We start from the raw sequence: 18,271 nt of genomic DNA on the forward strand, positions 1-18,271 counted from the left end.
AACATTTTCTGTTTCTAACATTCATGAATGGCATTTCCTCAACTGTCAGAATCAGCAACACTGGTTTTAGTTCTGTAACAAGTTTCTTACAATGAGAAAAGTCTGTCCATTTAAGACCACTGACTTCAGTGAAATCCTCTCCTGTACAATTGATAACTTCTGGGATAAAGATGAACATCGACACTTCTACAGATGCACAAACACATATACAGAAGCAAGGAAACACGCTTCTTCTTAATTTAGTAATACATATCATATATAAATTCATAAGGTACGCTATTTGGTACTTTGAGGCAATTTGTAAAAAATGTAACAGTTATGTCATACATACAGGAAGACTTCTTTATGACCTCCTCTTAATTTGGAGCTACTTGTTATTAGTTAAAGAGATCAGACTGTACATGGAAGCAGACTGCAAACTCCATGGACATTCCAATGATCCCAAATGCTAACACATCCTCTGTGCAAGAGAATGAATCAAGTGATTTGTTATGACTCTATCAATGTAAAAACAAACAAACCAACCAACCAAAAAAAAAAACAAAAACAAAAACAAAAACCCTGCACTTTACCCAGAAAAAGTTGTAGCTGTTTTATGTTAAAAGGAAGAACACTTCAGATAAGTTTCAGTTCTTTTGTAACCAGCAAATTTCATGCTTAAGTCAAAGAATTTGTTCTTCCAAGTGTTTCCAGCCTCCCACAATCACGTTTATCATGTTTGCACTCAAGCAAAATTAAGATAAGTAGAAGGTGTCTGAACTTTATACAAAGCCAATATATGGTCTATATGGCTACTATTGATACACAAATGCTAATCAGGGGGAAATACAAATAAGAATGGTGACAGACAACATAAATTTAAAAAACAAACAACAAACAAACAACAAAACAACAATCATTTTATTGTCTTTTCTGTTTTTTTGTTGTTGTTGTTCAGCTCTGATTTACAGGGATATTAGATGGAGTTTTATTTACAAACAAACAACAGCAAAAAACCCTAGATCCTAAAAAGACACAATTAACTAATAGCTACTGGAAAAATATTGTTGTTTTCTTGATAGAACTAAGTGTTTGGGAACAGCAGCTATTAAAAATGCACTTTTGGGTAAATAAATAAATAAATAGCTGGAAATTAAAAAAAAAAAACACCTCTTCTATCAAATAGTGCTTAATTTTATTTATCCCAAATACCTAGTTTCAGACTATTACTTGTGTCTACAAGAGCTATACTGACTACCAAGAAGTTAACACTCTAAATAATTAGTCCTACAGAAATTACAAAATAGAGAAATCTACAGTTTTTCACCATCATTAAAAATGATGATTGAATGATTAAAAAACTGAGAACTGTTTTGGTTGATTAGTACACGTACTGACGATTTCTCCCCTCTCTCCCCCCCCACAAAAACATAAATGCAGCAAAGGAAAAACAATGGCCAGCATAAAATAGCTGATAAAAATCCAGTGCAAAAATGGATGATATTTTCTGCCAGATAGTTGGATTCAATAAGAACACACTTTCAAGTAGTTCAGAAGAACAAGACTTCTACAGAATGTGCTCTCATTAAGATGGAGCAGAAACTGAATACATAATTAAAAACACAGAGAATACATGCCTATAGGGGATATGAAACATCCCACCATCACATAATGATCAGTTACTCCAGTTAAGAAAACTTCTGCATTTTTAAAGCATTTCTGAACACAAGATTTTAAAATACAGCTAGTATCGTATTGATATGGATGAGTAAACATGTACTCACACATAGGCAGCTTACAAGGCTGGACAAGTTGACATGCCGAGGAGCAAACATGTGAAGCTGCTGAAGGCAAGAGATGGCTTGAGCCTGAACAAGGCAGTCAGGATTATCTTGCATCACTGCACAGCCCAGGAGACAGGAAGTTCTTAAGGCTGAAACTGCAGCACTGCTGCCTATATTCAGGAAAAAAAAAAAAAGAAAAAGAAAAAACCCACCAAAAAAAACACATCTCAATTTTGTTCATTTGTTCTTTAAAAACATCTACTTCTCTTTCAAAACATGATAACTCATCTTTTTTCCTAAGCCACCCATCACTCATCCTTTTGAAGAACATTGCCTATATCTGTTATACTCTGATATCATTGCCCTGAGGGATATCACACTCAGGAAACTTCAATGTTCGGGTTACCTGAACAAAAAAATCTTTTACTTGCACCAGTAAAATATGCACCACTAACCAGTGAAATTTTACAAATCTGCATCACAGCTAAGACACAAACTGGCTCCAAACTCTTTGATTATCTTCCATTTGAACTTTGAATACCTTCTATTTTCATGCTAACCGTAAGAATTATCAGCCAAGACACAGCTTGGAGAGCCGTTCCAAACCAAGGAAAAGATGTCAAAAGGAAACACTGTTTTTGGAAGAACAGTAGTTATCTTGATTGCATGAGCTCATGGCCTGTGGAATACTGTCCACAAGAAAAAACTCAATATTTGCATTTTAGATTTTAATTATACATTCGAATAGTATTTAATAGTTTTGTTGCTAAACCAAAAAAAGGCTGACAATATTGTACATTGCTCACCTTGCAACTCAGGGCCCAGTGTAGTAATAAGTGCATTTAAACAGCGACCAAGGCTTTGGTGAACTTCAGTGTATGCAGGAGGCACAGTCAGCAGCAACATGAGAACAAGAGATAAGGTAGGTTCCACATGCACATAGTACAAGGGGCCAGCTAAATCTACTATCAGAGACAGAGAGTGTAGTGCCCATGCCTATGAAATAAAAGAAGCAGTCACATAACATATGTCTGATAAACAAAATCTTTTAAAAATTTGATAGTTCAAAGAAATTCAATTTATAAATGTAACAAAAGTTGCACTTTTAGGTTACAAAGAGGCAAATTGAGAGGTGTTAGAAAGAATTTTCAATAATCATGTGTTCAATTTCGAATGTATTTATATATATATATATATATTTTAGGAACGCTGTTATGCAATGAAAGAACTGTTTTAAAATTGTCCTTGTTTATTAAAAAAGAAATTAATAGTAAATTAATTTATTAGTGAGTATTATTCCTCAGATACACTGTTTGTAAAACATTTTATAGTTCCATGTACAAGAACAAAAGTTAACAAAGTTAATATAACAGAGCAGTTGAAACAACATTTTGGCTACTGGTGCAAAGTAATTGAGATCAAATCTGTTTCACGTCAACATACAGTGCTACTTTAAGTAAACATATTGTAGAGGAGGTTACAAAAATTTTTTAAGACTTACAGAAACACAAAGAATATGCACTATGTCTCTTAAAAGTATTCTGATAGAAAGCAGCTTTAGCCACAGAGAAATCATTTGAATTAATCTTCAGAACATCTTGCTTTACTCAAAGAACTATACTGACTACGTTCTACAGCATTCAGGCTTCAAAACTCTGTTATTTACTACATACGCCTGCATGGAAAAATTTTGTGAGTGTATTGTGTCAGTTTTCCTCTGCTAAGAACAGAAGAAAAAAAAAAAAAGCAGGTGCCATCTAGTCAAGGTCAAGATATGGTGAATATGAAATTAATCAACTCCTAAAACATCAGATCTTGTTTATAAAGACAGTTTAGCTCAGCCTTATCACTCTCATTGATCATCAAAATAAGAACCTCTCTCTTATCTCATTGTAGATCTTGTTTGAAAGGTAGATTTTGACCAGGGGCTATTTTCATTGCTTTTACTACTGCACTCATCAAACTGTGAGATACATCTAACAGGTTGTGAAATGTTATAAGAATGAACATTTATGCTAAAAAATAAATCAGTTAATTTGTAACATAACATTTTTAGATAAGTGACAAGTACCTGTACATCAGGAGAAGTACTGTCCTGAGATAAAGTATAAAGGATCCCAACACATGCATTCAGGTGCTGAGTAGAACCTATTCCTCCTAAGTATCTATACAGACACCCCAGTGCCAAAGAGTGACCTGTTCTTGATACCACATCTCTAGCAGATTTTAGCCTATTAATTACAAGGAAAGAAAGCTGTCAATGTGATCACCAAGACTGATATTACATAAGCACAACTACAAATGAAAATTCTAGTACCTAGTAAGTAAAACACTTGGCTAGACATTGTTACACTGACAAAACTGTAAGTTAATCATCTATCATCTGAAAGGAGTACCAAAAACATTTTAGACATACTTAACTGATGTTGCTAGGACAACAGGCCATTAAACTTATCTGAAAGTCTATGTGCTTACTTAAGACTATAATCTTAACAAACAGAAAAACTAAGAGCTGCATACAGAAATCAAACAGTGCTTTTTCTTGTTACTTCAAAAATGAACATCAAGGAAACCAGTTTCTACAACTTCTCTTTAGATTATTATCACAATATTTCTTAAATGTTTTTATAAACTCAAACAAAAATTTACTGTACTTCTTTGAACTTACTTGTCAAAACTAACTTGTGCTAATCCAGCAGTAAAGGCACTGTCAGAAACCACCTGAGCCAACCTGGCCCAACTCTCTGCAGCAGCACACCTTAGAAGTGGATTATTGCTTTCCAAGGCACTCAGAACCAATGCCAGGGCAGATCTTCTAACTTCTTCTGGACCTAAACTTCCCTTGCAGTTAGCCAAGTGCTAAAAATAGATAGTAGATGTATCAAACTTCAGTACAGTAATCAGAATGTTTTTCTGTCAGTCATGCAAGAATTACAAGATATGAAGAAGGAATTTGATTTTCTTTCCATCTTATTTGTGGAGTTCCTCAATTTTTATTTGCTCTTCAAGAATTAGAATTTTAATTGAATTTCAGACCAAAAAAATTGCAAAAATAGAGCAGTTTTCTGAATTGCATATTAAATTTGCCAGAAATATAATATTGCACTATTAAAGCTCTTGCCTGTCATGAAAACATTTTTAGTTTGAAAAAAAAGCGTAAGAAGGAAAGAATGAAAACTGCACATGAATAGAGGAAAATACACATAAAGTATCATGGAAAGGCAAAAAAATGACAGCCTTTGGTTTAAAAAAAAAAATCTCTACTTTTTTTTTCCCTACAGTAAGAAATCTGAGAGAAATAGGGATAAAGACAGGAATGATAGAAACAATTTCCCCATCTCTTCCTTATTTGAATTACAGTAGCAAAGACTGTAGCATACTACAAATTTTTGTCATTATCCTTTAATCTTAAAAAAAAAAAAAAAGAAAAAAAATTAACTATGACTGTAGCACTTATGGAATATATTACAAATACAAATACTGCCACAGAAAACATTGGTTAAGACTGGTTAACTTGATGAATGAGAACGTCTACATAGACATTTGAATAAAAGGAAGCAATGTTTCAGAAATGGAGAGGAAGGGAAAGACAGAAACAGAGATTTACCTTTAAAGACGTAGAAAAGGCTGACACAACATTTAATTGCACTAGTTGCTGTCGTGATCCTTTCGTTTGCTTTATAGAATTCAACAACTGTTCTAACACTTGGAGCCTTAAACAAAAACAGAAAAAAACCTCAGAGGATTTTTTAAAAAGAAGAAAACTAATCCAGCTTTCCATTTTATTTTATTGAAAAAGTGAGGTGAAATAAATCAAGTAGCTGTCTACTACAAACATGATTACAGTAACCTACTTCTGAATGTGTCTTTTCATCACAAGCAACTTCAAAGAGAACATCTAATAATTTTCTCGTCCTAATGATTTTATTCATGTGGTTCATGGAATTCACTTTCATAACTGTCTCAGAATTGTTTTCTACTGTTTGATCTCAAGTACACTGACCATGTTTCAGTATCCCCCAAATCTCTCAACAGTTGAAGTTACTACATTACCTGTGAGTTTCTGCTATATGGCAAAATATAACTCCAAAAAGACCAGTTGCTGCACCAATTACAGACAATGTGGGAGGTAGTGGTTTAGGTACTGAATCACGTTTTGCAAGTTTCTCATATATGGAGTAAGGGTCATATTCCAGGCTGCCTCCAGCTACGTTGTTACCTAAAAGGAGCTGTAAGAGGGATACAAGTGATCAAGCCATAACCTGCACTGACCTAAAGAACTAGAACCGAATGAAAATACAATACTACCAGTATACAAGTACCTGCTCTTCAATAAATTGGTGGTCAGTCTCCTGCAGTAAGGGACCAAGTAAAAGGAGATCATCCTCATGACAAAGGGGTGGAAGCAAGAACGTAGAGGCATCTATCTGGCTATCTGGTATAGTTAAGTCCACCACTAACTCTTTCAGAACAGCATGGAAACTTCCTTTAAATGAAAAGTATTTTTAAAATTTTGTTAATTACTTACAACGCGAAATTTTGTGAGCAAGAAGGTATTTATGCTGAAATTTACACCTGTTAATTTAGCATTGTGATTTTAAGGCTATTATTTATTTATTAAAAAAGAAAACAAACAACACAACCCACTGCCCACCACACCCCGCTCCCTGAAATGTTTTAACTTTATTTACTGGCTCTAGACTATAATGCTCTCGGCTAGGATCTTGCTCTATCACAAGATTCAGGCTTTACAAGTCATGCTGCAAAACAGAAAATTCAATAGGTAGACTATATATAGAAATCTCAACCCAAAGAACTTTTAAATCTGCTCAACCTCAAATATTTGTATTCTATAAAATGTTGATCTCCTGTAACAAAAGGAAAAAAGAACAAACTTGCTCTGAGGGATGGAGTTGTCACATCCAGTATTTTAAGCTTAAATTCAGAAACAAATCTTACACACATAGTGTATACATAAGTATAGTGCATACATGGCAATTGTTACATTCAGACCTAAAAGGTAACAACAGCTTTAAAGCAGAGAAATCAGGGATTTGTCCTTATGAGAATTCATGGAGCATTTACCACTAGATGGAGCAGATTATTTGAAGGAGGACTCCCTCCATGATACAGAGGATGCAGTCAATTAAATGACTGGCTGGCACATCTCTCAGTCCTGATGAAATACCCTTGTACTTCATAATTATCAAACACTCTGGTTCCTTATTTCAGTCCAATAAGTGATAAACGATTCACATGGCGATTTTAAAATGACAAAAAAATAATGTTTTAGTTGATCTATTATTAGTCACTGTATTGGAAAATTAGATTTGAAATATGGTAAATTATGTTCTACTAAAGAACACTGAATCTGTCCTCAGATTTTCTTCACATTTTTCTTTAAAAGCAAACATTTCATCATCAACTTGAAAAGTATAAGTTTAATGTATCTGTCTGGACATGGTCCTGGGTAACCTGCTCTACATTTCGCTCCTTGAGCAGGAATTAGAACAGATGACTTCCAAATGTTCCTTACAAACTCAGCCATTCTGTGAGCCTGTTGAATTATTTCAATGGATCACATTCGATTGGCTAATGCTGAAATTATATTTTTTGGATTAAGAATTAAGGAAGTAAAACAGGTATCAAAAGAAGTCCATTCCCCAAATAATTAAAAAGTCACAATGTTGTCCACCTTCAAGTTTCAACTAAAAGCAGCACAAAAGTCTGTATTTCTAAAAGAAGGGGGGAAAAAAGGATCACAAACACTAGCTTTTCAAGATCACTGTGACTTCATTACAGCTTCATGAAATATAAACAGAAGGAATAAAACATGTTAGAAAAGGTTAAACTAAATCTTGCTAGCTGAATACATGTTGAACAACAATTTCAAACATGCACCTATAATGTTTCTAATGCTTCTAAGGATGTTCTTTGTAAGAATACATACCTTCATACATTTTTGGAGGCAGTACTGCCAGTAATTCATAAAGTTTATGTCTGTAAACCGTTGACGATGTTTTTAAAGAATTTCCGTAAGACTTAGAGATTGAAGAAAGCCTTAAAACATAAAAAGTGCATTAGAGATGTTAAAGAGTTCAAGGATTAGTAAGTCTGGTTCTATTTGTACTAGAACTACTAAATCATTTCTGTATGTGTTATAAAGACTGTTCTGATTTGCAGTAGCAATAGCAGAAGCTAAACTATTTCACATGATCTGAGAGAACCTCTCAGTTAATATTTCCTGTCTTTTCTTTTAAATTTAATACCAGAGAAATAAATAAAGTTTTCTATTGTCCTTGATTGCACCTGTACTTATTACAGCTAATTTTTTGCAGATATGTCTGCGAGGTATAGCAAGGTAGAGTTCAGCACATTAAATCACTACTTACTCTGACACAAGGCAAAAAGTTAAATTATGAAATCCTTTCCAGCTTAGCTGTCAATCTAAGTATAAAAAATAACTATCTATAAATCTTTTTGTCCCAGTGTATTATTGTATTAAAAAAATGACCATGTATACAAACGAATGTGCAAGTTTGATTTTAAAAAAGAAGCAGAAAAAACGCATTAATTTAATAAAAGGATATAACAACTTCTTCCCTTAATTTCTTTATACAGTTCTGGAATCTGCAATACACATTACTATGCCTGCTGAAATCGTGACACTGCTAAATCCTACACTCTAATTTTTGTGCTCTGAAAAGAAAGTTCTTTAGAAAGTGCACTAAATGAAATGCAAAAGAATTCTCCTGCAGCTTTTCAAAATCAGAATGGCATTTAACAGTTTGATACACTTACTGTGTCAATAAATCAACAGCACTTGGGAGAGGAGGAAGAAGTCTCTGAAGAACTTCATCTGTAAGAAGACCAGCACAGTGGGAAACGAAGCTTTTGATTGCTAAAACAGGAAATTGAATTTAATTAAAGTGACATACACAGGAAAAAAAAAATGCATAATTACCTCACTTAAAATTTGAATATTTCCATTTTTAAAAGCATTAAAAAAAATGAAAGGCATTTTGAATAGTAACTTAAGAAACTGATAAAAACACAAATGAAAAAAAAACACATGCACAAATACATTGTTTTTGTGTCTCAGCTCGGACATTTGTATGAAAGCATTTTTTACGTTTTGGTATGAATTGAATTGTGGAACAAAACTCAACTTCATGATAATAACAGCAACAAGGAAAAAAAAATATGGGAGAAGTATGATTATTAGATTACCTATGGCTTACATTGCTACTTTTCTCTTTAAATTTCACTTAATGACTATGCTTTAAGAAACAGCCTACATGTACTTAAGTATTTTTTATTGTTTACAAAAAATTAAATTTGAATTACTATTTCAAGAGGTACCCAGAAAATATACAGCATAAAAGACCTATTTCCACAATAGTAAAATGTTAATTTTATTTTACAAGTAATCTAAGTAATTAATGTTGAATTCTACACATCCTGACAAATTTTAACAGTAAAAGATAGTGGATTGCTACACTATGGACCATGCTTCTGCTTTGCAAAGGATCTATAGTATACCAGAATTTATGACTGCAACACATTAAGTACTTCAAGAGCAGTGAAACAGTATCTTAGAAACCCAAATTCCCAGTATTTCACAACAACAACAAAAAAAGGCAGCCTACCAGACAGCAGCCAAATTGTAACTTTTGCCTGAGTCTTCCTATTCTTGCAAATTTGCTAGACTGATACAGTTAATCTATTTTACAGTAAGTCAGCTATTAGAAAGTAGAACTGGATATTCACTAAATATAATAACGTGGAGATGAGAACGTATCCTGGTTTGGTTCTTCAGATGTTATGTGATATACATGCTAAGGAAGAGAGGCATTCCTTATATCATTCACAGCCTGGTCAACTGAATTAAAGAACATGAGCAAAAACCCTCTACCAGCAATATTTTTTTTGTTTGTTTTTACAATTACGAAGTACACACAGCATCACCAAGGCTGGAGAAACTCCAAAATTATCCAAGCCCAACCATCCACCTACCACCAATATTTTCCACTAAACCATGCTCTTTGGTACATCTCGGCATTTCTTAAACATCTCCAGTGACAGTGAGACTTCACCTTGTCCCTGGGCAGCCTGTTCCAGCATTTGATCAGTCTTCAGGAGAAGTTTTCCCTAATGTCCAACCTGAATCTCCCCTGGCACTAGCTAAATGGGAGAAGAGGCCAACTCCCATCTCACCACAACTTCCCTTCAAGTAATTGTAGAGAGAATATACAGATATGCATAGGTAAATACACACGCGCGCCTACCACACATACACACACATATATACATATATGTATATACACACACCCAAGCGTGTAATGTTGGGGGACAAATTTATCCTCTATCACCCAGTGGAAAAGAAAAAAAAAGCAATATGAATTATCTTTGATCTTTCAGAAGGAAAAGCAAATTATAAGTCTAACTATGAAGAATCGTATATTCAACTTACCACAGAGAGCACCAGCACGGCCTTCCAGAGTTACCTGCCATGTAAATGAATCTCCTCGCGTCTTCTCTGTTTCTAGGTCTTTAGGAGATGATGGAAAGACACACTTCCACAGTAAAAGTATCCGTGGAAGGTGGTATTGGACAACTGCAGGACCTGTATGTATTGACAGCTGTCATGCCAATGTGAAGACTCGAAAATATCCAAAGAGTCCTCTTTGGTTCTTTTTACTATGTTCACAAAATCATTACAGCTGCAAACACATCCTTCAGCCTACTCATGCTTCATAGATGGGAAATTTACCTGATATTCCATGTTCATACATGACTACCTACCCACTGATACATTTACTACTAGATAATGAACTGTGACTTCTGTCTCAAGCACAGACTGTGTGGATCACCAGCATAAAAGAGATTTAATATGTAACAGCAATGTTCAGAAAAGCTAACATTTGCTATAGGTTAACGTACAAAGTGTGTTTTCTTTAATCCAAGAGAACCCTAGGAGTGTTAGGCAGAAATAATAGCTGAAAACAAGTGACTGAAAAAACATGAACAAAACTGACAACATACTCTAGAATCAATAACCTGATCACTAATCAGAAAGAACAGTAACAGAGAGAATTAAACTGTTCTATCCCAGCACAAAATTAATAAGATATTTTTAAAAATAAAACAAAGTCACTGTAAATATTCATAATCACAAGAACATTTGATTAAACTTTTAAGCTTGTCTTCTAAATCTAATTAATTGCGGTCCCACCCAGTCACTGCCTTTCAAATATTGTTTCCAGTGATCTAACAATAAATTTGAAACTAACAGCCTTTTCACATAGAACAGCTTAGTTAAGTAAAATTGTACACAGCTATTACCTAATGTCATGAGGGCTGCTATTAACAGCCATCCAGCCTGCGTTCGCTGTACTGAAAGGTGACTGTTCTGAGAAGCAGAACACAGCAAATCTTCTGCTAGTGTCATGATTACCTTCAAAGTTAAAGAGAGAGGAAAAAAAAAGGCAATCAGCATCCTAGAAACTATCAGATGTTTTTTCCAATTGCATTTGCTGCAATACTTAACTATATTTCACTATCCCCAAAGAGAACCTCAATCTTCCTCTCACGCTTAGTCTTATGAAGCTACAATGACTGACAGCAGTACTAGTCTAGGATGGCTTCAACATGTGCTGTGGGGAGCCAGGTATATTACTTAGCCTCTTTTTGTCCCTTCTTCTACCAACACTGAAGTAAGAGCTGATAACTCTGATAGAAATATAGGGAAGGATAAAAGCGTTCTGATATCCTACTTATGCCACTACGTAGAAAAAAAAGCAGAGAGAGACATATGAATTACAGCTCAGAAGTATAGAGAGGAGTAAAACGTCTTTTTTTTTTTTTTTTTTTTTTTAATATGTCCTACCATGTTTGCTGACAGTACTTAATTCAATAAATAGTATGAATAAACAAGCAGGAAAGCAGGACATGCCAAGATATAAATCAATCCTGTCTCAGCTTCTCCACAATAATTGCATGTGATCTCTGCCATGCAAAACACAAGGTGATAATCTGCACCTGTTAAAAGAACTCAAGCTACCTAGAATTTGCATGGAAGATCATACATATGTCCACGGACAACAGCCCACAGTATGGCAAAAGCTTGTAAAAGTATTCTGCAATTGGTTTGCCTCTTACATACATATTTCTTAAGTGTTAAAAAGTATTTCTTTCTTACTGCATTATATTTGAGTGCCAAAACAAACTGTTTACAAATTAGTATTACTAATAAGAAACGTCATTACCAATATTATCATTAAAAGCCTCAGTACAGACAATAGCTCTCTATAATTTATTTGCACATTTACAAAGCCATGAGAATTTGCACGTGAGATTTGGCTTCATAAGTATTTTCTGTTTGTATACATGCAGAATTTCATTAGATATTAACATACTGTAAAATATTACTTTCCTCAATAGTGCTATTGGCCGTGAATAAATAGATTTAATAGATTTAGAGTATTTGATTCTAATTTAAAAAGCACCCTTGCTAAATCATACCTATGACTAAATGACTAATCATTTACTACATTCAAATGACTTGATAAAGAAGCATTCTAGAAAGGATTTCTAATGATTTCTAATAATTTCTGTCTTCATGTACTAATACATATTTCTGAAGGATTTTTTGAAGTACCAGCATTAGTACCGAATGTTATGTATAAACCCACTAATTATTTCCTTTCTTTGAATAGATTCTACCTGTAAATCTAATCACTATCAAAGGTAAAATTTAAAACAGTTTCTGTCCAGGTCACTACTGCCTACATTTGGCATCTCCTTTTCAAAACTGCTCTGTTTGACACTGCTCTCTTTCAGCTCCTCAGAAAAAATTAGTCTGGAATCTGGCAGTGCTCCTAGAAAATAATGGAGAAGGACGTCTGTTAGCTCTTCTGTTCTCCCTCCCTGCCAGCTCAGTACAAAATACACTGTTTCTCCCACACTTTTCTTTGCTTTCCCATACCTACCTCATCTTGGCACTATTTGATTCTATTCTATTTCTCTAAAAGAAAGCTTTGTAAATTACTAAGTTTCCCCATCAAATAGATACTGTAGCTCTGTTTAGGTGTACAGTATTGAATAGTACTTTTCTATACAAGCAGGCAAACAACACTCATTTTGTTCTCTCCCCCTGAAAGAGAAAGCCCCTGGTCAATCTATCACTAGAAAAAGTTTTTAAAAGCTAAAGAAAATGAAGAAAATGGACTTTTTTTTTTTTTTTTTTTTTTTAAATATCAGTTGTTTCATCAGTAGTTAATACACTGAATGTTGAGACCCATTAGCAGTAAAGTCTGCTGAGGATTGGTATGGAATTGGCAGAGCTCTGTAACATTGGACAGGTGGCCTGGAATCACTGCAAGAGTAATTTTGTGCTATTATGTTAAAGCACTCCTTTCGTTTCACAGAGGTGTAATAATACAAACTCCACAGCCCTTTCACCAAAATGTGCCACTCCTGAAAACATCTCAATCAGAGCCAATGGACGTTACAAGAAGCAAGAAGGTAAGTTTCTCCATTTTGCAGAAAATTAGCATGTGCTGCTGATATTTGTGCTGCACCATGTTTTTCCAACTGTGAACAACTCTGTGGATATAACAGTCATTGAGGTGGAAACAGCTTCTTTTCCCAGCCTTCATTTCTCTATCTGGATATCCCCCAAACTTCAGAGCACTGTATATCCTATCCATGCCAACAGAGAGAATAGCAAAGCTATCTTAGACTACACAAGAAACTGATTTCTGTTAAATCCTATGAAGGAATAAGAAAATGTATATCGGCCAGATTTGATTAAAAATGGTTGGACTTAACTAAGCATTTTCAAGATAAAACAGAATTATTGTTATTGGTGTAGTGCCTGACTAAAGTGAACACTGCAGGGTCATTGTTAAGACTGGAAAATATTGCTTTGGCTTAATCTATGTTTGAATGAGCTTTCTTTCAGGAAATTTACTTCTAACACTGTAGCATGCAATAGGACTTGTCTGTTTAATTAAATTTTTTATTAAAAGAAAAATCTCTTCCTTTGGCAAAGTCTGATACATTTCAGCACTTCAGCTGACCATTTTCTTGAGTAAAAAAGCAAGAAAAATGATAGCTTTCTAATTTAGCTCAACTACAGAATTACAGAAGATTTTGTCATTTGAAAATAATTTTCTTATAAATTCTGAAAAACTTAACTCCACTCGAGAAATGTTTTCCTGGGGTAAACTGCTTTTTTGGAGCTGTTAAATTTAAGTCCTCATAGATCCAGAGAACTGACCTCTATTAGGGTAGAAATACCTAACAATCTTCTCCACAACAAAAAGATATCAGTGTGAATGGTTAATAAAATCACTAATGAACTTTCCCACAAAACTCTGACATATCTGAGAAAAACACTTGCTTTTTCATGATTGTGCTTTGAAATCCCCTTCTTGTAGAAAGAAAATACCACATCAGGATCTTGGGTTTTGTGATCATGCGATGAAGAACACATGCAAATATTGCTGCAAAAAAAAAAAAAAAAAAAAAAAAAAAAATCAAATAATTGCCTAATATTCAGACCATACCTTCCCTCTTCCATGTGGAATTCCCAGAGGACAGTGTTTTACTGCACCCAGTAAAGCAGCAATAGCAAAACTGAAGCCAGTTATTGCTTCTGGGGAGGATTTCAATGCGTTCAGACGTTCAATGCAACGATTCAACAGTAGAGACACGTAGGAGGGCAATGCTATTGCAATGCAGCGTAAACACCAAGCTGCTGTGAGTCTAACTGGAATGCTGGGATGAAGGATGACAGAAATTACTGCATCCAGAACTCCTGAAAAATAGAATGCACGAATACATTTAAGAAGCTGGCAAACAGATGATCTCTAAGATGATGTCAACAAGCAAAACATATAAGGAATAATCAAGTATCTAATTTCTGTACTTCTCTTTTAAAAGTACTGTTGATTTTACCACAAAATGTATTTGTCATCAAATTTAAAAACTACAATTCTTTAAAGAAAATACTACCCCAAAAAGTAAGAGAGTGAAAAAACCTTACGACATCATCTGGTTATTCACCAACGCGAATTAAAAACTCTGTAATCATTCTCTAAGAATCAGAATCACATTCAAGGAAAAATGACACCTACATGAACCTATCCAGATGAAAACATTCTCACTGCAAGCAAGAAAAGTAGATAAAGACACTCATCTTGATCAAACTGACTCTGTTTAAATACAATTCTTAATGAAGTTAAATTTGATACTAATCTTTTTTCCTATCTATTATTCTGAAATGAACATAATAGTGCAGACAAGAGATAATTTGAATATCATAGGTCAAGGCCTGAAAATTTCATATGGCATGCAAAAAGTTAACTTCTCTTCTTCCTATCTGTTAGAAGAAACAGAAAGTCCAGAATTAAAGAGGACCAGGTAAAGAGACTGCATGCTACAAACTGCACATATTGATTATTTCCCATGCCAATGAATTTTAAAGAGTTAACAGTCCAGTCACAAGCAATCATAGATCATAGTAAAAATGGGAATATATTTTATACTCTCGTACATGAAAAAAATTCAGGGCACATACCAGTACTGGAGTCCTGTAGTAATGGTGCTGCTGTAGTTCCTAAGCCATGGATGAGACTTCCAAGTTCTTGAAGCGCACACACAAGCACATGCTGACTTCTTGTTACATCTGTTGTACTAATTCGTGTCTCCAAGTTACTGTCACTCACTGAAGCATCTGATAACACAACATAGGAGGAACTCCATGAAATTGCTACCATAAATAAAACAAAGCAATCAGATAAAGGGTTTTGCTATGGTACTTTGTATTACTAAACAAACTTTTATCATTACCATTTTAATCATTGATCAAATTGTTTTCATAAAGGTTTACTTCATTAAGGCAAGTATATACTTAAATGTCTGTGAGGGCAGTTAGAAAAACAAAATGGAAAAAAAACACCAACACCAAACAGCTGATGAGAACAGTGGCTAGAAAGAAGCATGCTATTCCCAGCCTTCCCAAAGATGACTTTAAGAGGTCATGTTTTGACAAGGAATGAATATAACCTGTCAGATTATACACGTAGTAGGAAAAAAAAAAATCACAGGAAAGAAAGAAAGAGCACAAGAGTGAATGAGGCACAAGAAGGGGGAGAATAAGGATAGACACAGTAATAGGGATGAAATAAAAATGGGAAAAAAATGTTTACTTGTTTTGTTTCCCAATTTCATCTTTTGAGACACAAATTATCAAGTCAGTTTATACATTTATCATTTAGATACGTAAACAGAACACAGTATGCAGCAGTATAGTATTCTCTTTCATCCTCCCAACAAGGATGATGGTGGGAGATCAGCAGTTTGCTTGGAAGCTATGTACCTGACTACCTGTTTTCTTCAGGAGAAATACTCCTTTTTACAATTAGGAACAAACCATCAGTAGTGTCATATGTACTGAACAGGAAAGCAGAACGTGGCTAGATGTGTATCAACAACTGTCAACTGTCATTTTACAATACTGCCTGCATTTCATTCCTGCACAGATTCATTATACTGTCATATTTGTAAGTGGTTAGAGTGATTTTGCTAGTGAGTAAGTAGCTAAAGTAAAAAAAGAAAGTGTTAATATCTACACACGTACTAACAAAAAAAATGAAACAGCCCAAGTTAAAAACAAAACAAAACACACTACCAAAACCCTTCTAAATTATTATGGTAATAAATCAGCACTAGATGTTATTTTTCTGCAGTTTCTGGATTAGGAAGTTAGAAACCACTTAAAGAAAAAACAGAGGCCCAAATGGATAATCTTGTTAGATCCATACCCACAACTTTCTTCAGTTTCCAGATGGCCTGACAAATCTCCTTGGCAGCTGCAATTTGAGCTTTTTCCCCAAGAAGGCCTCCTACTGTAGCTCGAAGGATAAATGAAACACAGCAGCGACAGCCGATAGCCTCCATCTGATTCTGAATAGCCTTAGGGTGAGACTGAGAAACAAGATCTAGAATATGAGAAAGGAAGGCAGAGAAGTTCCTTTCAAGCCACTGTCCTCCTAATGTAGAGACAAATACCACATATGCCTGGAAAAGATTTGAAAAGAAGTCATATTTTAGAGGAAAATCATCTGGAGAACTGCTATCAGCTATCCCACATGCATAATTATTTATGCCTCTGCAATTCCAGAAATACAACAATCTTTGAACTGAGTTCATATATCTGGTACATTCTCACCTGCAGGTAGCAGGTGAAAAATGTAGCCCTAAAAAATATTCTAGCAATAACACAGCTTAGTTTGACTGTAAGTTAATTCAAGTTGCTTGCCTACTTTATTTCATTCCAGAGTGTGAGAAATGGCAGTTTACCCTGCACAGGCACTTGTTATGTAAAACACTGTGTTTGGTCTCACTGAACAACAGCTCCTAGCTATTTAATATTCTGCACATGGAACACAAATTTAATGTATGAATGCATTTTAAGAACTACTATGTTACAGTACTGTAACCCATAACCCTGAGAGAATTTTGTTATTACAGGCTTGGAATTAGGGAACATTTGCAGCCCCCAAGCACTGCTCTTAATCTCAATGAATTTTCATTGTTTGCTTTGCAGCAGAGGTACTATAGAAAGACTGTGGACATCACAACAAAGAGAAAGAATGCAGTGTCACTTTACAAATCTAATTACCAGAACACCATTTATTTTGCTACAGAATACACTCCCTTATAAATGCCTTCTATATGCATGCGCTGGGTTTTTTAATGAATAGATGTGTTACCACCAAGAAAAATGAATGCCATAAAATGAGTATATGCAATCCAATATGCAATAGTCCTCAAAAGAAAGTTCACAAGTACTACCCAAATCAACAGACTTCTCTATTTACTTCTTATATGCTTTGACTTGCGTACAACATTAACGACTAAACTATTTACACAAAAGAAAGTGATGTAATGCAGGTGGAGAAACAAGAAAATCCTACTGACAATTAATAGCTCTTAACAAATACTACTTAGGCTTAATAATGTACCAGTACATTACCACTGTTTTACAGATTCAAAAACTGAGGAATTTAACAGAATAGGGTTGCAAAGACTCATACTGCCACGGCTACATCTTGAACTTGACCATATCATGAATAAATACAAATTATTCTTCCATATATAAGAAGCCATCTTCAGAATTCTTACAGATTCTGAAAATTATAACAAACTGCAATTCAAATAATAACCAATACATTTTATAAACGAAAGCATTTTCTTCTTGCAAGCATTGGTATACACAAAACTCTGTTTCTTACAGAAACATCACTGATTTTACTGTGATAGTACAGCAACAGCACACCATATAGAACTGGTATGCATTAGCATAGAAATGCATGAAAAATGGAAGCAATTTTTTTTAGAAAGTACACGTAGTAAAAATACTGAAGTAAAATATCTATTCCTGGGAAAAAATAAATAAATAAATAAATAAATAAATAAATGAAATGACTGGTGTCTGG

General features: G+C 34.4%; 1 protein-coding gene across 1 annotated transcript in view; it reads right to left on the reverse strand.

The window, feature by feature from the left end:
* The window catches only part of HEATR5A (HEAT repeat containing 5A), a gene marked incomplete at both ends in the record, with an annotated part of 54,294 nt that overhangs the window by 19,199 nt on the left and 16,824 nt on the right, over positions 1–18,271 (reverse strand). The window contains 14 exons of the mRNA XM_079537003.1: positions 1,764–1,933; positions 2,570–2,759; positions 3,835–3,994; positions 4,432–4,622; positions 5,371–5,476; positions 5,817–5,992; positions 6,086–6,245; positions 7,710–7,823; positions 8,565–8,664; positions 10,237–10,389; positions 11,109–11,220; positions 14,336–14,586; positions 15,349–15,504; positions 16,595–16,850. Of these exons, the coding sequence (XP_079393129.1) occupies positions 1,764–1,933; positions 2,570–2,759; positions 3,835–3,994; positions 4,432–4,622; positions 5,371–5,476; positions 5,817–5,992; positions 6,086–6,245; positions 7,710–7,823; positions 8,565–8,664; positions 10,237–10,389; positions 11,109–11,220; positions 14,336–14,586; positions 15,349–15,504; positions 16,595–16,850 (2,295 nt within the window). The remainder of the gene's footprint in view (positions 1–1,763; positions 1,934–2,569; positions 2,760–3,834; positions 3,995–4,431; positions 4,623–5,370; positions 5,477–5,816; positions 5,993–6,085; positions 6,246–7,709; positions 7,824–8,564; positions 8,665–10,236; positions 10,390–11,108; positions 11,221–14,335; positions 14,587–15,348; positions 15,505–16,594; positions 16,851–18,271) is intronic.

The sequence above is a fragment of the Tetrao urogallus genome (assembly GCF_951394365.1).
Source record: "Tetrao urogallus genome assembly, chromosome: 6".
Taxonomy (NCBI): domain Eukaryota; kingdom Metazoa; phylum Chordata; class Aves; order Galliformes; family Phasianidae; genus Tetrao; species Tetrao urogallus.